At 37.5% G+C, this 22755-nt stretch overlaps 1 protein-coding gene across 1 annotated transcript; it reads left to right on the forward strand.

Annotated features, from left to right (window-relative positions):
• Positions 1-830: 830 nt before the first annotated feature.
• rassf10a (Ras association domain family member 10a) lies at positions 831-5512 on the forward strand. The gene has a single exon (XM_048158800.1). The coding sequence runs from the start codon at positions 1001-1003 to the stop codon at positions 2312-2314; it is 1314 nt and encodes a 437-aa protein (XP_048014757.1). The 5' UTR covers positions 831-1000; the 3' UTR covers positions 2315-5512.
• Positions 5513-22755: the final 17243 nt, after the last annotated feature.

The raw sequence follows: 22755 nt of genomic DNA on the forward strand, positions 1-22755 counted from the left end.
AGAGCGCGCAGCAGCGCGTCTCTCACAAGGAACGTCATGGCAGTGATTGACAAGCCAGAGGGCCAATCCGCGCACGTCTCTCACAATGGCAGTGATTGACAAGCCAGAGGGCCAATCGTTTACGCGATGATCGCATAAACGATTGGCTGATGTTTTTAAGGCCCTACCTCGTGCACAGATGATGTATATTAATAATATTCCTTTCAGTGCACCTAATAAATAGTCTTTTATCACTTAGTAAAGACAGTTTCAAGTAATATTGCAAAAATGTATAAAACAAAACATCCTCTTTACCACCTTTAACAAGTAACATTTCAATAATTTAACAAGACGTTCAGTGTTCAACATCGGTTCTTTGATGTTGGTTAATGACATGCAGATAAACTAATAAAACACGTCAACTTTTTAAGTATTTTTATAGCCTATTATTATTTTTTTTTAATTATTTATTTTGATTTCACGTTTTGGGCCCAATTCTTAGCTTTTCGTTAACCACAGTTTGGGAAACCACGAATTACAATATTTGTTAGTCAAAACAATGGTTTCGAGTTAGTAAAACATTTTAATATTGGATTTGTGACAGTTGTTTTGTGTTTACATTTTGCTGAAAAGCCTATAACTGTTGGATTTTTGTAAATTATAGTTTTAAGTTGTTTATTTTTATTTTTATTCTGATTTATTTTTATTTATTTTATTTTTTACAGTGTGGCATGTTCCAATGTGACAACATGCCCCGCTATTCTCAGCATGCGTTTATGATCATCTCAGTGCATTATCATCAACAACGAGTGAAGTTGGAGTAGCCTATAAAGTCATGTGATGGCGAGACTGTGAGTGTGGGAGGTGCATGAGCCCTCAGAAACACGCTGCTGTAGTTCAGGGACAAACACAACTCTCAGCTCACAGTGACGGGCGCGCGGGACGAGTCATATCTCTAGTTGAGAAAAGTTTTGACCCCGTCTATGAATGTGAAAGTGCAAGGACCTCGATGTGAATTATCATGGAACAAGAGGAGAGCAAAATCTCGGTGTGGGTATGCCGGGAGGAGAAGCTGGTGTCCGGACTGTCCAGACGCACCACCTGCGCGGACGTGGTGAAAGTGCTGCTGGAGGACCAGAACTTACAGCAGAAGGGCTCGATGCTCAGCGGTACTCCACAGTCGTACTGTATCGTGGAGAAATGGAGGGGTTTCGAGCGGATTCTGCCGAATAAAACCAAAATCCTTCGGCTGTGGGGCGCTTGGGGCGACGAGCAGGAAAACGTGCGCTTCGTCCTGGTCAGAAGCGATGCGTCGCTGCCCAACAGCGGACCGAGGAGCGCCGAGGCTCGGGTCGTGCTCAGCAAAGAGAGCCCCAGCACTGCCAGAACCACCATGCCATTTTCACAGGAAAAACAGCGGAGGATTGTGCGGAAGGCGTTCAGAAAGTTGGATAAAATTAATAGGAAGAAAGAGGAGGCTTCCAAAGACAAATCTGCGGAGAAAATGGAAACGCTCGTTCATCTCATCATTTCGCAGGATCATACTATTCGACAGCAGGTACAGCGAATAAAAGAGTTGGACAGTGAAATCGAGAGGTATGAATCTAAAGTTCACTTTGACAGAATGAAAGTACACGGCGTGAACTATGTGCAAGACACGTATATGCTCGACCAGGGCTTGGACACCGATTCCAGCGCGCATCCGGACGCGTCCTTTGCGCAGTTTGAGGAATACGCGTCACGCTGCGACCAAGTCATTCAACTTCAGGAGGAACTAACCGAGAGGGAGGCTCTGATGGAGATACTTACCGGTGAAATACAAGAAGAACTCAACCAAAGGTGGATGAGACGGCGGCAGGAGGAGCTCTCCAACAAAGACGCGGAGAGCACTGGAGAAGAAACGGCTCTCAAGGTGACTTCGGTCCCTGAGGAGCCGGTCCCGGACCTCCTAACGGACAGTGAACTCCAATTAGAGGAGGAGAGGATCAAAACACAACTGGATACGAGTTTATACATCGGGCTGCGCTTGAACACCGATCTGGAGACGGTGAAGAGCGACTTAGATATGAGTCAGGAGCTTTTGGACGCGAAGGAACAGGAGCTGAGGGAATTACTTGAAAAGGTTCACAGATTAGACGAGCTGGAAGGAAAAGAGACTGAAGACAGCAAAGATGAGGCTGAAACTGAACAATTGCCTTCCGTAGACAATGTTTGGGTCGAGCAGGCGAGGGGACTGTCAAAAACATGCGCCAATGATGATGATTCAGACACCGGACTGAGTTCAATGCACAGCCAAGACTCGGATAACACACCTGTCTGTGAGTCACTTGTGTGACAGGGACGTACCGCTGTTAATGCAATTGAAATCGTAACGCGAACTCAGGGAAAATTTCGCCTCTTATAGATTTCAGTAATATTCTCTCTTTATAAGAGAGGAATGCATGTAAATTATACCAGTGTAGTGTTATGATCGCCTCACTCTCTAATTGCCTCACTTATACACATGGAGAATAGCTTATAAGGTGCAGCTAGAACTAATTAACCAATGCGTAGACTGAGAGATGTCCACTGTGTGCTGACTAATGTTATAATACCAACACTATGTATCTGTGTTATGTAGCCTTATGTTTAAATGCTAGAATTAAGAGTTTTGTGGTTTAGTTCATGCAGCTTTGCTCTTCCTAAATGTTGAATATAAGCAGTTACATTAAAATTTAGGTGTTTCCCTTCTTGGAAAATATTGATGACTCATCCTGCACTGTGATTTTTGTCCAATCAGATGCTCTCTAGAATGAGAACGACTAGCAAATAAAACAGTTTTTTGGCTGTGATGATACTGAAATCTGTTGACTATTTAAAAATAAAAGGGATAAGCCTTTTGATATGCCCCGCCTACACTTCCTGTTTTAACAGGAAATGTCAACACAGGAAAGAAATCTGAGCTGTAGCAAAATCCCTTTCAAGGAAAGTCTGTTCACTCGGCGGCCATATTTGCAACACCTCCAGGCAGCTATTTCGGGCAGTCCTATCTATTTGAATGGGGGAATCCTGAAATCTCAAAAACTTCTTGCCGAGCTCAAAGTTAAATAACATATTTCAAATCAGCAACAGAAATCTGACATGAACTATCCCATAAATGTTGTTTCTTATGCTCAAATATCGTTAAAATGCTTATTTTTGCATGTGCAGTGCTAAGCGTGAGTCTCAGGTTTCTATGGGAACCGGAGCTTCTAACACTGCAGTGACGCAATGACTTTATCAATCAGCGATTGGCTCTTTGTTTTAGAAGGCGGGACGTATTCCGCCATATTGCGAGTTGTAGTTTCTCCCATTCATAACTAATAGGAGTGAACCGTCTTTCTATATCTATAGTCTTTGGCTGTAGTTCTGTCACATCCACGAACCATGATTTGCTAGTCAGTTTGCAGGTGGTGTTAGGGGGCGGGGCATCCTCCTTTTAGAGTACATCTGATTGGACAAAAATCTGTGTAGTGCAGGAAGAGTCATCGATTTTTTTTTTTTTTTGGTCATTTTTACCAGAAGAGTAACATTGCAAATATGTAATGTTTACATTTGTGTGAATTTTTCCAACGTTTAGCATATAGAACTTCAAAATTAAGGCCGTTTACACTTGTGCAGTTTCGTTTCGCTACGGTTACGGCTGTTGTTTACACTACGCCGGCGTTTACGAACCTCAAAAATGCTGCAGATCCTGTTTTAGTTTGAAAACGCCAGGGTTGCGTTTCATTATAAACGGACCAAAACGTTTGAAAACGATGCCGTGGCTGCCCACGTTCGCTCTGCGTATCCTTGACGACTGTGTAAACAATAACATGAGACTGAACTGCAATCTTTGCTAGCTTTGTTGTCATTTTTAACAGCCACTGTACAGCTAAACTGCATTTTTTTAATACTGCAGCTATCTACATGCACAAGAGGCAACTGTTAACACTTGTACGTGCATGCCCAGTGTGCATGAACGGTCATGTGACATGCGTTTTCGGCCGTGTAGATGGTTTCTGAAGCGCTGTGGAAACGCCAGTGTAGACGAGCCGTTTTAAAACAAAAAAACACTAGTGTAAACGGGGCCTCAAGCACATCAACTAAAAACCACAAAACTCTAATTTTTATTTAATGGAGTCTTTAACTGAATTATTTATTGTACAACATTTAGGCTGATAAAATAGCTGCAATAAGCAAGTATGTGGTAACCACTTCCACCTTCACCAGGTGACTAATTACAATGATTCACAAGCAGATTTTACAGAAGGAATCAATTTGCGTAACCAGAAAACTTTCTGAGCTGTGGGAACTAAAGTTGTGGGAATCAAAAGGTGCGTGCGACGCGCTGCTGTTTATTCATACCTTTGAGGAGCTGATGCGCGTGAACCCCTGTTTGTTTAAAGTGAAGAGATAGACTAAAGCAATTTCAGTGAGACTGCTCTAATTAAACTAAACACACAGTCCTCTAAACATACTGGAATTTGCAGTTAAGTTATTTCTGCTTAATCTTTTTCTTTATACGCATTCATTTTCTTGTCACAAGGGACCTTTCAGCATCAAAAGTATTTTATGGTTGACTAATTTCACACAGTGAAAATGATTTCTCCATTGCAACTAATAGCTAAATTATCAAGTGGAATGCGCAAATATGTTGTTGTAGCATTTGCTTTCAAAGTCATTTATGAATTAGAATTAATGTCAAAATCAAACTTTCTTGCTGCTGTAGTACAAATGCATTGTGAAGCATAAAGTCAGATACAGCCTACATTAAAAACATGCCACAAACTGTACATCCTGCTCCGGCATGACCTCAGCACAGTAACCAACACAAAGTTTCTTAAGTTTGGGCAGGGCATCCATCCAGCCCTCAATGCAGCAGTGTCATCGAGTTCAGGGATTCTGTGGTGTTTAAGAGGATTTAAGAGTTAAGCCTTAAATGTGATGTTTAAAAACAGAGGAAGAAAAGGGAAAGAACCGCCCTCCCACTTCATTCTTAATTACGTACAGTTTTGAAACAGATGAATTATGGCATTTTGAAAAGTGCTAGTATGTCAGTACCCTCCAAATTTGCAAATCGTGTAAAAGAGTGTCCATATCATCATCAAATTGAAGTACTAAAATAGAGCCATTTATTTGTCAAAAAATAATTAGGCATTTAAATTCCCATCAAATGAATTCATATAAAAGGGGAAAATTCTGGGTCTGGTGTGTTCTGTGATTAAAGTCGAAGAGGAGGAGGAGGGGACAGATGATAAAGCGCCATTAATCTGGATTGGATTTAACCATTTTGAGTAAACAACAGCTCCGATGGGTTTGGAAGAGATTCAAGAACAGCTGGACGAGCAGAGATGCAACAGCGTGCCAATGTGGGCCGAAAAATGACATTCAACAAAACCTTCAGGATTATTCTCGGGATTGCAAGAACTGCTGTATTGTAATATGTATTGTAAAAACGTAGATCTAATGTTTGCCATTATTTATTGTCCTCTTTATCGGTCTAAAATAAAAGCAGGGGTTTTGTGACGATCAACCAGTGTTTTTATGGGTAACTTCTGAGCCGACACGGGCTCATTACACAAGCATAATTGAGGATCAAAGACATGTCATTCAAAAAGTCCTTTAAGCACCTTAAATTACATCTTACAATGAGATAGTAATACAAGACAGTTCATTTTGCAGGGGCACATTCAATAACCATTGTCATTCATTACAGGAAGTGATGCGTAAATGATTGACACGTGAAAAAAAAATGCCTCAAAGGCAAAAAAGTGTGTCAGTTTTTACTTGGCATCAAAGTTAATGCATGGAATGAGCTGTAATTGTTGTCTTAGATTTAGCTTAGATTACAACTGTGAATCGGACAAATTTGAACTGCTCAGGCTAGATTAAGCACCTATTGTTAGCAGTGTGTAGAATTTGACAGGTTATGCAGCTTTTATCACAAGGAATTATACGTTTTTTTCCTTGTTAAGCAACTGTATGTTTCCAAAGGAAACATCAACAAAACACTTCTTTATTTTTTCTTTAAATTTCTTTTAGACACCCATCTCTGTGAAATAAAGACGTGGTAAACATAACTTGACTTTACGTTTCTACAGCGTAAATTGCACACACCCATAGTGAAAAAACACATCATGTTCATTTTTGAAAAACTTACATTTTTAATGAGTAACTAGATAAGACAACCCGATCTCAAGGCAATTCGTATGTATTTTACGAGGTGGCTAATTCGAGTGAGGTTGTACGAATTCGTACGTTCTTTTGCTAAATCGTAGTTATTATAATGAGTTGCCAAATTTGTATGAATTCTTACGAATGACCTAGCCCTAACCCCGTCGCTAAACTTACCAATCACTGGGGTTTAGACAAATCGTATGAATTCGTACGAGTGAGGTCGTACGAATTAGCCACCTCATAATATGCGTACTAATTGGTCGCGAGATAGCATTGGATTAGACAGCTTGGGGTGTGAGTATGTGCAGTGTAGAACAAAACATCATAGTAAAGTTATGTTTACCACAGGCTTAATTTTACTCAAATAGTGTTGGGGAAAGTTATTTTTAAAAGTAATCCATTACAATATTGCGTTACTCCCTAAAAAGTAACTAATTGCGTTACTTAGTTACTTTTTATGTAAAGTAATGCGTTACATACGTTACTAGGCTTGCTCATTTGTTTTTTTAATAACAACAAAAAATTATATTTTTGGCAAATGTAAAGGCCCTTTCACACCAAAACTGAAATAAGCTTCAGGCTGATCACAAATTTTTCTAAAGTCATTTTTGCTTATTATTATGGCTTAATTGGATTATCAAAAGGTCAGCAGCAAAGACATTGGCAAATAAAGTGTGATTAAAGGATTAGTTCACTTTCAAATTAAAATGTCCTGATAATTTACTCACCCCCATGTCATCCAAGATGTCCATGTCTTTCTTTCTTCAGTCGAAAAGAAATTAAGGTTTTTGATGAAAACATTTCATAGTGGACTTCAATGGAGCCCCAACGGTTGAAGGTCAAAATTAGTTTCAGTGCAGCTTCAAAGAGCTCTACGTGATCCCAGATGAGGAATAAGGGTCTTATCTAGAGAAACCATCGCTCATTTTCTAAAAAAATTTTTTTTAATTATATACATTTTAACTATAAATGCTCATCTTGAACTAGCTCTCTTCTTCTTCTGCTCTATTAGAATTCTGGCAGTTTAGACGCTGTTAAGTGTATTACTGCCCTCCACAGGTCAAAGTTTGAACTAATTGTTATATACTTGCACTTGCATATTGTATGACAATTTAGTTCAAACTTTGACCTGTGGAGGGCAGCAATACACTTAGCAGTGTCTACACTGCCAGAATTCTAATAGAGAAGAAGAAGAAGAGAGCTAGTTCAAGATGAGCATTTATGGTTAAAACGTATATAATTTTAAATTTTTTTTTAGAAAATGAGCGATGGTTTCTCTAGATAAGACCCTTATTCCTCATCTGGGAGAACGCTTTGAAGCTGCAATGAAACTAATTTTGACCTTCAACCATTTGGGATCCATTGAAGTCCACTATATGGAGAATAATGTTTTCATCAAAAACCTTAATTTCTTATCGACTGAAGAAAGAAGGACATGCACATCTTGGATGACATGGGGGTGAGTAAATTATCAGGAAATTTTAATTTGAAAGTGAACTAATCCTTTAAATACATAAAGTATACTTGTTTATTTACATATATTTAATTATTGCAGGTTTGTGCAATATTCTGAGATTGCATTTCACCGTTTTTATTAGTTTTATTAGTAACTTGCGTTACTTAGTTGAAAAACTAACTCCGATATTTTGATGTAAATTTAAAATGCGTTACTTTACTAGTTACTTGAAAAAGTAATCTGATTACATAATTGTTACTTGTAATGCATTACCCCCAACACTGCTCATTAATTGAAAAACCTCATAGGAAAATGTTGAAGGAACCAGCAGGAATTAGACTTCCAGGTTCTGGCGTCATACATGCAGCACTCTATTATTACTCTTTCTCCTGCATCCAACACACTGATTATGAGAACTGATTGTTTGCTTACCATCTAATCTACCCAGACCTTAATATGTGGTCTTGTTAGGAGATGATGAACGATATTCACCTCATCTGTGGCTGGTCATGATATTTTGGCTCATATCAACTGTTAACTCTGTGAGCAGCATGTGACTCTTTAGTGAAATCATTCTGCAAAAACGATTAAACACTGGTGAAAGGTGCTTTCCTGCACTTCCTGCACCTGCTTTTCTGTGATTTTCAATCTGTAGTGAGGCAGCACTAACAGGTTTCAGTGTGTTCAGTAATAATGTCAGCTAATATTCAGCAGCTGAGAATAAAGCACTGTTAAGTTAGTCACAGAGCATATTTCGGCACACAGGTGCACAGACACACCTGTCTGGGATAGTCTCAGCAAATTATTGGTGAATTTACAAACCTGTTTATACGGAATAGGAATGATAGTGACATGACTTGACAGTGCATGTTAGGAAAATGAACCGAGCGGCTCATTTATGCGGAAACATTATATAATATCTGACAATAATTCAAACCGACCAGCTATATTATTAAAAAAAGAAAGATGGATGTTTCTTAGTCAGAATGAACACTTGGATGGCTCTGCATGAGTGTTTCAGAATATGCTGACTGAAAAGCTCTGTAATTGCTATGACACACATGCACACGTGGACTGACAGATTGAGCGGTGAAATCTCTCAGAGACATTATTATGACCTCATGTGACTTGCACAAGAAGATTACAAATAATAGTTTCCTAAGGCAATGCCTTAAGAGAAGATTAAGATCAGCCAGTAGCGATGTTTACTTAAATTCCAAACACAATGCACACGGACAGGACGGTGAAAATATTAAAGCTGCCAGAGAATCTGTCCCGCCTGGCTATCACTCACAGAGATTAGTTCATTTCCACCCATTCTGCCATGTGACATGGGTTTTTAGCATCACTTCACATTGTATCAGGACTAACAGAGTATTTCCACTCAAATTATGCTTGGAACACTGTTGGAAACAAAATATTATAATAAGAAAATAGTATAGTAATGATGCAACAGACACCAATACAAAAGACAAGAAACAACTGACTGTGATCACATGGGTAGAATCAAGAGGCTGTGCAAAATAACGTGTGAATTTCCCAACATTTGACCACAGTGATTTACAGTAAAGGAATGTGAGTTTGTAATAAGGATTACTCATTTACAAAAAGGTAAACACATCTGGCCCGTTGCCTTGACCCCAGTGACAGCCAAAGACAAACCCATTCAATGAGGAAACTTGTTCTAGCTGAAACACAATGTTCCTCAGAATATGTTTTTGAGTTCAACTGCTATGCATTTTAATCGTTCTTCTATGTTAAGATGCATTATTAGATGTTTAAATGTTTAAATATGAGTCTCGAAACCTTGCGATGGGCAACATCAAAGATGCCCGTCTAATGGCACGGGTTAAAATTTTAAAAAGCTTGTTTTGATTCCCTGCGTTTTTCCCCCTATTAATCAGCGCTGCCTCTCATTTTCCATGTTGTAGCTCATCAAAATGACAAACTTTACAGTTTAAGGCCCAGTTTTTGCGTTTAAAAATGCTTGAATGCCGCGTTTTGCTGCAAAAGACATCTGTCTTGCGCATGTTTACATAGAAAAACAATGGAAAAGCAGTGCAGTGATGCAAAAACGAAACACGCAAGGCAGTTGAATGAAACAAGATCTAGACATATTTTAAAAGTTTTTTAGAACGCTGTGTCATGCGCAAGATGCCGCAAAAGACAAAAAACGTGAACTCAATGGTTAAATACGTCCATCTAGTGCATGTTTACATAGAAAGTGACAAGCAGAGAAGTGGGATACAAAAATATGAGATGTAAGTATGTAAACATGCGATACTAAATGGATGTCTTTAATGTTTAACAAGATTTCGAGACTCTTTAAATGTCAAGCATCAAAATGTTAAGCATCAAAGACATCCATTTAATAATAAATGTATTATAATGACACCGAAGAACAATTAAAGTGCAAACTTTGCCATTCCGATGTGCAACATGGAACGCTAGAGCAACCTAGAATAACACAAAACGTGTCACTCATATTGTTTTGAATGGGAGAAAGTGCAACGCGCAATATGGCAGAATAAGTCCCGCCTTCTAAATAAGAGCCAATCGCGGATTGGTAAAGTCATCGCGTCACTGCAGTGGCTGTTAGAAGCTCCGGTTCCTATAGAAACAGTCAGACGCACGCCTCCGAAACGAGGCAGAAGAGCCGCACATTTAGGACTGCGCATGCGCATTAGCTTAATCCAACCTGCAAAATACAGTTTTTTTGTCATGATTCGAGCGTTTAGAAACAAAATTTATGAGACAGTTGTTGTCAGATTTCATTGGTGATTTCAAATATGAAATTAATCGAAAGCTTGGCAAACAGCTTTGGAGAATTTGATGTTTCCCCATTCAAAGAGATAGGAGCTGCACTTGAATGCCCGAGAGGCGTTTCAAAGATGGCCGCCGAGTGAAATGACTTGTCTTAAAGGGACTTTGCACTAGAGGCAGCATGGGGGTGCAATATTTGGAATGCCACATCAGGCGCAAGATGCTTCAAAAGACGCGAGACATGAGTGCAATGGTTAAAGACGTCCGTCTAGCACATATTTACATTGAAAAAACAATGGAAAAGTAGGGCAGAGGAATGAAAAACGCGTTCAGTGTGAATGGCCCCTTAATCCTCTTACAACTTGACACGGTGTCTTAAAGGTTCTCTAAGCGATCCTGAGCGGAGTAACTTCCTGTTGACGTTCGAAGTGTTGTCAAACAAAACAGAGGCTAGCTAGACCCTCCCTCCGTCTCCTCCTCCCCCTCCGCTCCGTGCTTCCTGAAACAGTCCTGAACGCGCATTTAAAATCATTCTTGTCGGTTATTGGCTGGAGCATGTTTATTATGATTCGTGGTCCAGGCTGCACCAGTTTGTTTTTATTGCCGTTTTCGGAGCTTGTGGCGACTACAGAGACCGCGTTTTTTTACAGTGTGTTCAGGGGACAGGCAGCTAGCGGATAGTGAGGAGATGTTTGCTGTATGTGACAAAAAATGTTTTGGCCTAAAAACGCATGACATCACTTAGAGCACCTTTAATAGTGTGGCGCTCATGTTAAACTCTAAGCAGCACAACAGTCAAAAGCATCCGTCTAGCTAGCGCATGTTTCCTTTAAAAAGCAACTTAGTGAAATGCAAAAACCGCCACAAGTGACTGATTTGAAACGATCTACAGGCAGCAAATCCAATGCCACACAAATAAGGGTAGAATAAGCATAACACAATTGTATTGATAAAAATGTATTGATAAAAATTTTAACAAAAATGATCATCAATACATTTGGTATGTAATAAATTATACATATATTTCTGCCATGACAACTCTCAGAGTGCTTAGCATGGTATTTGATATGACAATGGTCTTGGCAGGATAGATCTCGTAGCAGATCTATACAGGTGGAGCTGGGGAAGGTGGAGGGTTTCTGAAGCGTGCTGCAACTGCTACAGCAAATGCTGACCAATTATTTGAAGAATGGGCAGCGACCTCATTGGCTACTGCAAGCAGATTGAAGGACCTATAAGCCTGTGCCATCTAGAGTTTCATGACAGAACTTTGTATTATCATCTATTTTTTTTTTTTTTTTTTAATCGCCTCATCTGCCATCTTGAAATTTTTAAAAATAATCTGAAGATGAGTTGATAAATTTATTTTAGGTAAAGTTTAAAGGATCAATTGACAGTATACTAGCATTTATAGCGATGTCAGCACACCTGATATGAGGACAAGCTGATATTATGACAAGCCCTGAACACTTCCTCCGTTTTCCCAGAGCACCTGTGCCTGATGCCGAGCTCCGTCTGCGCTATAGGAACAGTCTCAAATTGAAAACACACAGGGTGGAGGAAAACTCAAGAGGCATTTAACAGGTTTTCAGCAGAACAAGTCGGGACACCTGCTCTGGAAAAATGAAAACAAATTTACTTCCGCTTTACCTGTCACCTATTGTAATCTCAAATCAGAGCAGCTAATTTTAACCTGTTTGCAACTTGGCGGACAACAATGATGTCTTAGTGACTTAATAGTACTGTATTAAAAAACAGAGCTAAAGGCAAGAGACTGAGATTCTGAGGACTGTTTCACACAGCATGCTTTCAAGCCTCATGTTTTTGTATACTTCATGCCAAATATGAATAAATGGTTTGAAGGATTAGCTAATTGCTCTTGCATTAGGCGGGACATCCTTCATCTGACCCTGAGGTGAAGCAAATCAGTGCATGGTGACAGATGATGTGTTTATTGTGTTCAGGTAATCACATGCATTACATCTAATTGTGGTTTTAATCACACCTGAACAAAGAATTTGGATATAGCTATTGTAAAGAAAAAAAATAACAGTTTTTTTATGCTAAATCCAATCATAAATTAACTCATGTAATCTGTCTGGTGAAACAAAACCAATCTTTTTCTCAGACTGCAAGTCAAAATGAACATTGCCGGATGCTCATTTTAACGCTCATGCATCCCATAATGTGAATCTCAGGAAGCAGATGGCTTTTCGCCCTTTCCTGCAAAATGTTTCCAAAATGCATTGACGAAAAAGAGGAAGAGAAACAAAGTGGGAGTGTGTGTGCAGGTTATTTTGAAAGAGAAAACCAGAATTTCTCATTCAGTCTCTTGTTACACCTGGTTGTTGTTGGTTTTCTTTCCAAAGAACCTGCACACTCATGAGGTTATTTAGAGGGGAAAACTGTCAAGAGTTTTTAAACCTAACAGATTTTTTTCTTTGTTGTAATGCCTTGACCTTTTTTGTTTACCATGTCTGCAGTTTTGAACAGTCGCCTTTTATGCATAGATTATATTGTTTTACTCTTGTCCCAAAACCCACTTTTAAACTTAAAATATGATTATCCATCATGAATGCATTACCTACATTACTTATATATGAATTATAAATGAAATGTTAAGTATATAAATATACATTTAAATCATTAAAATCATTAAATTTATCATTTAAATCATTTATTAAATTTATTAATCATTAAATTATGCCACAACAATTTTGCTTTTCTTATAGAGTTTTTGTCTTGTTTCTAGTCCAAAAAATCTAAAAATTCTCAAATCAAGTAACATTTTCTAGACAAGTAAAAATTATTGTCTTGTTTTCAGAAAAAAATTAGTCAAAATTAAGTTCGTTTTTCCTTAAAACAAGCTAAATAATCTGCCAATGGGGTAAGCAAAATAATCTCATTTCAAACCGGAAAGAAGATTATTTTGCTTGTTTTAAGGAAAAACTCACTTAATTTTGACTTATTTTTCTGAAAACAAGACAATTTTTACTTGTCTAGAAAATGCTTCTTGATTTAAGATTTTTTTTTTTATATTTGGACTGGAAACAAGACAAAAAACAAGCATTTTTGCAGTGTAAAATATGATTAAGCATTATAAATACATTAATTATTACATTTAAAACTATAATCACATAAAGAGTAAAATAAATTATTTCAATATATATTGTGTGAAAATGATTTCAATAAAGAATTGTAAATTACATGTAAATTATACATTTTAATTATATAAATCTATGTCATTTCCAAATCAAGCTGTAATTTTGTTGAAATTATAGAAAGAATATTTTTTAATTATGTGTATTCAGGATATATAAAATGCTAGTTGTGAATTTAGCCTCAGCAAGACAAAGCAATTTTATTCCAAAAAAATGTATTTCCAAAATCATAATTTCCATCACAGAATGGTATTAAATATGAAAATATGATTAAGCATCATACATACATGAATTATAACATTTAAAGGTGCCCAAGAATGCTTTTTCACAAGATGTAATATAAGTCATAGGTGTCTCCTGAATGTGTCTGAAGTTTCAGCTCAAAATACCCCATAGATTTTTTTTAATTAATTTTTTTAACTGCCTATTTTGGGGCATCATTAACTATACACTGATTTTGGCAGCGCGCGGCCCCTTTAATTCGCCTGCTCCCTGCCACATGAGCTCTCGATTATATTACAGCACATTTACAAAGTTCACACAGCTAATATAACCCTCAAATGGATCTTTACAAGATGTTCGTCATGCATGCTGTATGCATGCTTCGAATTATGTGAGTAAAGTATTTATTTTGATGTTTACGTTTGCTTCTGAATGAGTTTGAGGCTGTGCTCTGTGGCTAACGGCTAATGCTACACTGTTGGAGAGATTTATAAAGAATGAAGTTGTGTTTATGAATTATACAGACTGCACATGTTTAAAAATGAAAATAGCGACAGTAAGAAACGATGGTAACTTTAACCACATTTAACAGTACATTAGCAACATGCTAATGAAACATTTAGAAAGACAGTTTACAAATATCACTAAAAATATCATGCTATCATGGATCATGTCAGTTATTATTGCTCCATCTGCCATTTTTCGCTGTTGTTCTTGCTTACCTAGTCTGTGCACAGATCCAGACGTTAATACTGCCTTTCCTTGTGTAATGCCTTAAACATGGGCTGGCATATATGCAAATATTGGGGGCATACATATTAATGTTCTCGACTGTTACGTAACAGTCAGTGTTATGTTGAGATCCGCGTGTTTTCTGGAAGTCTTTTAAACAAATGAGATTTACATAAGAAGAGGAAACAATGGGGTTTGAAACTCAATGTATGTCTTTTCCATGTACTGAACTCTTGTTATTTAACTATGCCAAAGTAAATTCAAATTTTGATTCTAGGGCACCTTTAAAACTGTAAACAGAGTGAAATTAATAATTTCAATATGTATTATGTGAAAATGATTTTATTAAATGTTTATAAATTCCATATTTTAATTATATTAAATATGTAATTTCCAATTAAGCTTAAATTTTGTTGAAATTTTTCAAAAATATTATTTTGTGTTTTGAGGAAACATAAAATGCTAGTTCTGAATTTAGCCTAATAGCAAGACAAAGGAGTCGGCTATTTTATTCAAAATCATAATTTCCATCACAGAATGGTATTAAAGGGTTAGTTCACCCAAAAATGTAAATTCTGTCATTAATTACTCACCCTCATGTCATTCCAAACCCATAAGAAAGGTAGTAAAGACATTGTTGCATTAAAAATATCTTAATTTGTGATCTGAAGATGAACGAAGGTTTTACGGGTGTGGAACGACATGAGGGTGAGTAATTAATGACAGAATTTTCATTTTTGGGTGAACTAACCCTTTAAACACAATACTTCATTAGAGATGTGCTGGAAATGACAGTGGTGGAAACAGAGGAAAGTAAGACTCACTTAAACACTGCTGTCAAAACCTTCATAGAGACGCCATAGACACCTTCAGGGGCGGAAGCTCACGCGCCTCAAGGAAGCGATCAATAATTAAGCCCTCTTAGCTTTTAAACAGGGTCTGGGCAGATGTTAACGTGTTCCTAACATATGCTGTCAGAGCCACTTCTGAGAACAGCAAGGAGACAAATTACATCCGGAATGAAGCCCCCAGACTAACACATCCCTTCAGGGCGGATCACCTCTCATCTGTCCGACCCAAACAACTACATGAAAACTGACCTTCGACCAAATAAAAGCCCCTATAAACACAACATAGCATGTTGGCCTGAAGGTATCTGCTGAATTTATGCACTTCTGTTAGGCCTTCAGGCAAAACATTGACAAAAAGCTAAATGATCTGGAAACCTCGGGAAACTGGATCATATTGGAATGAGTCAGAGTTAAATTCATCGTAAATGTTTGATTCTTTTCTTGTGGCTTTCATTTTCATTTAACCAAAACAAGGTGACTGCAAGATGCAAATACATCCTAGGATCAAAGCGGATTTTCCCCTTCCCACGCGTTGTCATCACAAACAATATCTTTAATGGGTTTCTCGTGATGAAATATAAATGGTGCGTCACATTAACGAGCGCATTAGAGGGGAGGAAGTTCAAACGGACCTCTGTGTGCATTCAGGTTTCAGAGGAGCAGCAAACCTTACGGCTTTGATCCTGAACTAGAGACTTTCAGCCATTACAAGGTCATGAAGGTTCATTCAAAGCATTCCTCGACTTAATAGGTCACTACGCTAATAGATTATGTGGAGATGGGTGGGAGCGGGTTGACACAGGTATGCAGTGTCTCACAGGGGTTGTGACACTCAGAGCACAGAAAGCAAAGGCCCTTATGTTCATGCAATGTACTATGGAAGAATTACTTAGCAAATACATTCGACAATTCTTAAAAAAAAAAAAAAATTTCCACTGCTAAAATATATAGGTTTGGCATTTCACAGTGCAACAGTCAGCTTGCAGACATAAAAATCCCAGTATTTTACCCCAATAGAGCTCATATGTTTCAAACTTCTTATATATCATACGTAAGGAATAACTGACGACGGGCTGTTGAATTATCATATTACTCAGGTGTGCATCATTTTCTAATAATTCAACAGACCGGAGTCAATTATTACATTTACACTACGGTTACCACACCTCAAAACATTGTTCAGATGTATTTCAAGACATTTGTCACTGTTTTTATGCTTAAAATGCTCTTATGTGTAGGACTCATTTCTTACGCATATCATCCCACGCCTCCATTGCTAATTCCAAAATGTCATTTTAGAGCTAGTAACGGAGGCTTGAGGTTTGATAGAGTATGTGAATTACTTGAGTCTGTGCGTCTCTCAACAGTGTTTCAGGAGCGGCGTCTCTACTAAATAATAGAGAAACTGTAAATTTATCTGCTTCAAGAACAGCGGCGTTATTACCTTGCTAGTGATAAACGTCATGTGGCTTAAGTTGCTCAATTCTTTGACTCATAAAATCGCCAGAGCAGTGCTGACAACATGTTTCTGTGCGAGTGAGTGTGTGTCCAAAGTGTATATGTGTATTTGAATGGGAGAGAGAGCGGAAGAAATGTGTGTGATTTCTGTACATAACAAAAAAAAACATGGAAATAATTTGTCGTTTTTATTCTATTGTTTACTATAATTATTTGCTTTGTCAGTGTTGGAGATTTCAAATAAAAGCTTCTACTCAAAGAATCCCAAAGGAGGAAAAACAGTATTACATTGTCAAGAAAAATATTAAACAGCACAACTGTTCTTCAACATTGATAATAATAAATAATGTTTCTTGCACAGCATAACAGCATATTAGAATGATTTCTGAAGGATCATGTGACACTGAAGCCTGGAGTAATGATGCTGAAAATTCAGCTCTGCATCACAAAAATAAATTACATAAAAAAAAAAAAAAAAAAAAAAAAAAACAGAAAATCCTACTGACCCTAAACATTTGGATGGCAATATATGTTCATGTTTATATTAATATTTCTGAATAAATATAAAATAGATTTATTTTATACCTATGACCAATGACAATATATGAAGTTTTATATTGTACCATCATTTTTTTTTAATTAAAGGTGCCCTAGAATTAAAATTTGAATTTATCTTGGCATAGTTGAATAACAAGAGTTCAGTACATGGAAATGACATACAGTGAGTCTCAAACTCCGTTGTTTCCTCCTGCTTATATAAATCTCATTTGTTTAAAAGACCTCCGAAGAACAGGCGAATCTCAACATAATCTCATCTGTTACACAACAGTCTGGATCATTAATATGTATGACCCCAATATTTGCATATGTCAGCTCATGTTCAAGGCATTACACAAGGGCAGCCAGTATTAACGTCTGGATCTGTGCACAGCTGAATCATCAGACTAGGTAAGCAAGTAAGAACAATAGCGAAAAATGGCAGATGGAGCAATAATAACTGACATGATCCATGATATCATGATATTTTTAGTGATATTTGTAAATTGTCTTTCTAAATGTTTCGTTAGCATCGTTTCTTACTGTATTCACGGAGACAAGACTGTCCTTATTTTCATTTTTAAACACTTGCAGTCTGTATCATTCATAAACACAACTTCATTCTTTATAAATCTCTCCAACAGTGTAGCATTAGCCGTTAGCCACAGAGCACTGTAAACTCATTCAGAATCACATGTAAACATCCAAATAAACACTGTACTTACGCGATTAGACATGCTGCATGACGAACACTTTGTAAAGATCCATTTTGAGGGTTATATTAGCTGTGTGAACTTTGTTTATGCTGTTAAAGGCAAGCGCGAGCTCCGTGGGCGGGGAGCGTGAGCATTTAAAGGGGCCGCAGCCTAAATCGGCTCATATTTAATGATGCCCCAAAATAGGCAGTTAAAAAGCTGAGCTGAAACTTCACAGACACATTCAGGGGACACCTTAGACTTATATTACATCTTTTAAAAAGACGTTCTACGGCACCTTTAAATACTTATTGAGCCATTCGCAGTGCTTTATGGAATTATAGTTCATTCCCTAATATTATTTTTTTGCTTCAAATCAATGTTGTGACTCATCTCAGAGCTGGTTGGACTAGTTAAAAGCTTATAGTCATGACTGAGAAATTTTGGGAAAATATGGGAAAAATGGGAAAATATGAAACCACCTAGCAACCAACCCTAACCCTACCCACCTAGCAATCTCTTAAAACACCCAAGAATACCCTAGCAACAACCTAGTAACCAGCCAGAACACCATAACAACCACAAAGCAGCCACTTAGAACAACCTAGCAACCCTCTAGAACACAATTAACCATAACAATACACTAACAAAACTCAAAACACCTTAGCAACTGCAGAGCAATGCCCCGACAACCACCCACAACACTCCAATTATGAGCTTCACATGAAAAGCACCAAAAACATTCTCTGCTGAAAATTTGATCTAATGCTCGTGTTTAGTTTTAAATTGCAGTAAACCATAACGGCACCATAAAAACCTTTTCAGCAGTAGTCAGTGACTAATATTCAGTTTAAAGTTAATTTGAGTCATTAAAGAAGCTTTGAATGGGTTAAGAACTGAAATGCTGGCTCTTCTCCAAGCCTCCAACTTTATTTGAGGTGAAGTCAACCGGTGAAAGTGCGAGGTCTGTGTGACAAAATCTAACAAGACTAATGATAAGACTATCTCGGGATAATCAATCAGCTTTTCACGCAACCAATGTGTGAATAAAGCCCTTCCTAAGCTGCTCTTCATGATGATTTAGCAGTAAGACATGTTGAGAACGGCAAACAATTACAAATTCACCTTGCCATTGATGTCAAAACGTGTGTGAATGTAAAGCGCTTGAGGACTGAATCTATATGCTCACTTGCAAACAGAAAAAGGCCTTCGAGGGGTTTGAGTGAGGCATTTCAGAGAAAAACAGAAACCGGCTCCTCCACTGTTACATGACATCAGTGCATGGCTCGTTCGCATGTGGCGCTGTGTATTTGAAACCTACACCTCAGATAATTACAGGGCCGTGACGCTCAGACACTTTATGACACACCCACGCAAAAGCACACACGCTCTCACACTCTTCAAAAAACAAAACAAAGTTGTTGTCTCTCGTCACTGTACTCCTACTACCAACCTCTTACCAGAGGAGGTCGTGGATCTACAGCAGAGAGGCCTGTGGTACACAATGTGGTACACACTGTTCATTTAGTCTCTAATGAGCAAGCTTTCACTGAAATATACACAATATTAAATTGACAATAATCCTTGATTTGACTGGAATATTCAAATATTCAATACTCAGACATTCAAAACAATCATCTTTGATGCTCTGAAGTAGGATCATTGCTGTTATGCAGTACCTTTTGAACTCCTGTAAAAAAAAAAAAAAAAAAAAAAAATTATATATATATATATATATATATATATATATATATATATATATATATATATATATATATATATATATATATATATATATATACGAGTCCGTAGGCCGTCCCATTCAGCATTTTAACGCTCTGAAGTGTGCTCAGCAGCGCCCCCTTTGTACCCTTGAAGCGGTCTTCCGCGAAGCCCGCATAAGATGCAGGCTCCGCACACTTTAACTACCCAGGAATCCTTGCGAAATGCCAATCAGACAACGGATGGGAGGAGATTTCGCTCAAGAACAAAAGATGACATGGCTGAGAAGAAAATATTTAAGTGTAGGTATCATTACGGTTTTTATGACCTAGGTGTACATTTTACCAGTTGTTACCTACAGTTTATACAAACATTATGGTCATTGACCAGTGGTTGATATCTCAAACATAATAATAGCACGTTGAATAATACGATCGCATTATGATTCATTAAATAAATAGAACCGAATGTCAGGGCTTTGCTGAGTCATATGTAAACCTAGTATTTATATTTAAACCTGTAAATTCATCTGAAACTCACGCACATGTTTATTATGTGTTAAAATTGTAATCTTAGTTCAAATGGAACATTATGTACTATAACAACTGTATACATTATTTAAATAAGCATGTATATATTGTCTAATGCCCAGGTGGCATAAGCAAAAGCAGACTGTGTAGCTGACATGGAGATAGGAATATTTTGCAAAAGAAAAGAAACCTGTTCTTGATGCTAAATATTATCCCCGAACCTGCAGCTCCTGTCAAAAAACAACCAGACCGTTATTTCCGGCGTGATGATCGAGTCTGTCCCAAAAATACCTCTCAATGCGCCCTCGTGGACTCGCGCCAAGGGCCCTATAGGTCTGCACTACATGACATCACCAAAGTGTGGACTCTGGGGAAGTCCACAAGTCCGGAGTGTGCCATTTGGGAAAGGGCCATATAGCGCCGTTGTGTTTCGGGCAACCTGAGTTTGAGTCCCGGCTCATGGACCTTTCCTGATCCCGTTTCTCTTTTCCACTTCGGTTCCTGTCTGCTTAATGTCCTATCATAAAGGCAAAAACGGCAAAAATTAATCTTTAAAAAAAAATATCCAAAAACCACTAGAACAATGTTATATATTTTGTTGACTTGTGTACTTACATTATCCCAAATTTTTCCAACAATGTTTAAATCAAGAGAAATCAGCAATTTTAACCAGTGTAATGGCCCATGTCAATGAAGTCATATCCACGTTACCCCCGATTTCCGGTTTTACTTCCATGGAAACCATGGAAACACCAAAGATGCTTTAACCCTTAAATGCATACCTCGGGTCTTTAGTGACCCGGGACGTCATTCACTACCCTCCTCCTCATTCATTTTTTAAAGTTAGACATCAACATTGTTGGTATTCCTCAATCAATTTATTATAAAGAATATAACAAGAAAAAAAAATCATAAAATTATAAAAGAATGCGTATTTTTGTATTCATTTTTTGTAAAAATTGTATAGGGTCGCTAACGACCCGAGGTGTGTATGAGTGAACGTATATTTTTTCTGCACAACAATAATTGAATCTTAGATGACAGAGTAAGTGCAATTCACCTTTATTCCACAAGGTGGCAATGTCTGATACACAATGATGAAGTGACGACTCATTTAAACAGAAAACGAAATAATAAGAGAAACATGAAATGGCTCAGCGATTTACTGCAGAGCAAGTACTGAACGCAATCAAATATGACTGTAACTGTTACTGGATGGATCTGGTGAAGCTGTTAGCGATCGAAATATTGATTTTGAAGATGTTGAAAATTATATAGTTTTGAGAATACGTTTGAGATCGCGAATGGGCTCATATTCATGACCTCAAACATAAAACTAGCCCATTATTTGCTGAATTTACTGGGAAATGAGCTCTGACGAGGACAGTGATGATGGCATAAAACATCTGCTCAAACTGAGTCCTTTCAAGCTCCAAAAGGTAACAAAATACGACTTATTTTATTCTTCTGTAATTGTTACTCTAATATCAGAGGAGTTTTATATTATTGCGACAGGTAGAGATCCTTCCGTGTTGGATATAGATCCGGGTCGATAAAGACCCGAATATGTAAGAATGATTGGCAAAACAGTCATGCATTTAAGGGTTAATATATTATGTGATTTATTAGACAGGTGAGCAACTGTTTGGATACATCGACAGAAAACTAATCATTGTTATATAGTTTAACATGGTTAGTCTTATCATTTGAATCTTTTGTTTTCTTGATTTACTGTGAGTAACATTTATACCATATCTCAGAGACAACACTATTGTCAAGTGGCTAACATGGCATAATCAGTAAGAGCTTTATTTGTAGTAACAGTAACAGCATTTTCTCGACCATACAATATATTTTAAAAATTAATTGCATTTCATTGGAATTAAATAAAATAATGTGAATTTAAGTGATCAAAGATAACTGTAACAAAGTTCAAGGTCAGGGAAGAAGGCTAACGTTAACGTAACATTAATCATAAAATATACATAAACAACAAAATGAAAGAAGCGGGAGTGGCCGACTGCAGCATATAAGCATAATAAAACCGCAACGTAAAATGTCAGAGGCTCTCAGCCTGGCCCTGCTTCATACCACAGTAACGTTAATAAAACTTTAACACATTTGTTCATCCATGAACATGATTTCTTTCATTGGCTGTGGAGGTGAAGATGACAACTCCCATGATTCCACACTCATTCATGGTGTCATCAAGCTACACCTTTGTTATTGTTTTGAATAAGTGACCTCTAGCAACGAAACTTACATACTGTACCTTTAAAATGATTCCTAACAGGATGGAAATAAAGCTAGTAAGTTTGGATGGATGGATGGTGTTTTCTATCTTTAAAATCTGATCAGATGTATTTAGACATGATTCTAGCATCAAAATGTACTGCAGTACCGATGCTATTTAGAGAAGTCCAGTCAGGACAGCAAATCTGAGTATAAATTAAAAGACAAGAAGCCATAAAG

Source organism: Megalobrama amblycephala, linkage group LG15 (assembly GCF_018812025.1).
Source record: "Megalobrama amblycephala isolate DHTTF-2021 linkage group LG15, ASM1881202v1, whole genome shotgun sequence".
Classification (NCBI taxonomy): Eukaryota; Metazoa; Chordata; class Actinopteri; order Cypriniformes; family Xenocyprididae; genus Megalobrama; species Megalobrama amblycephala.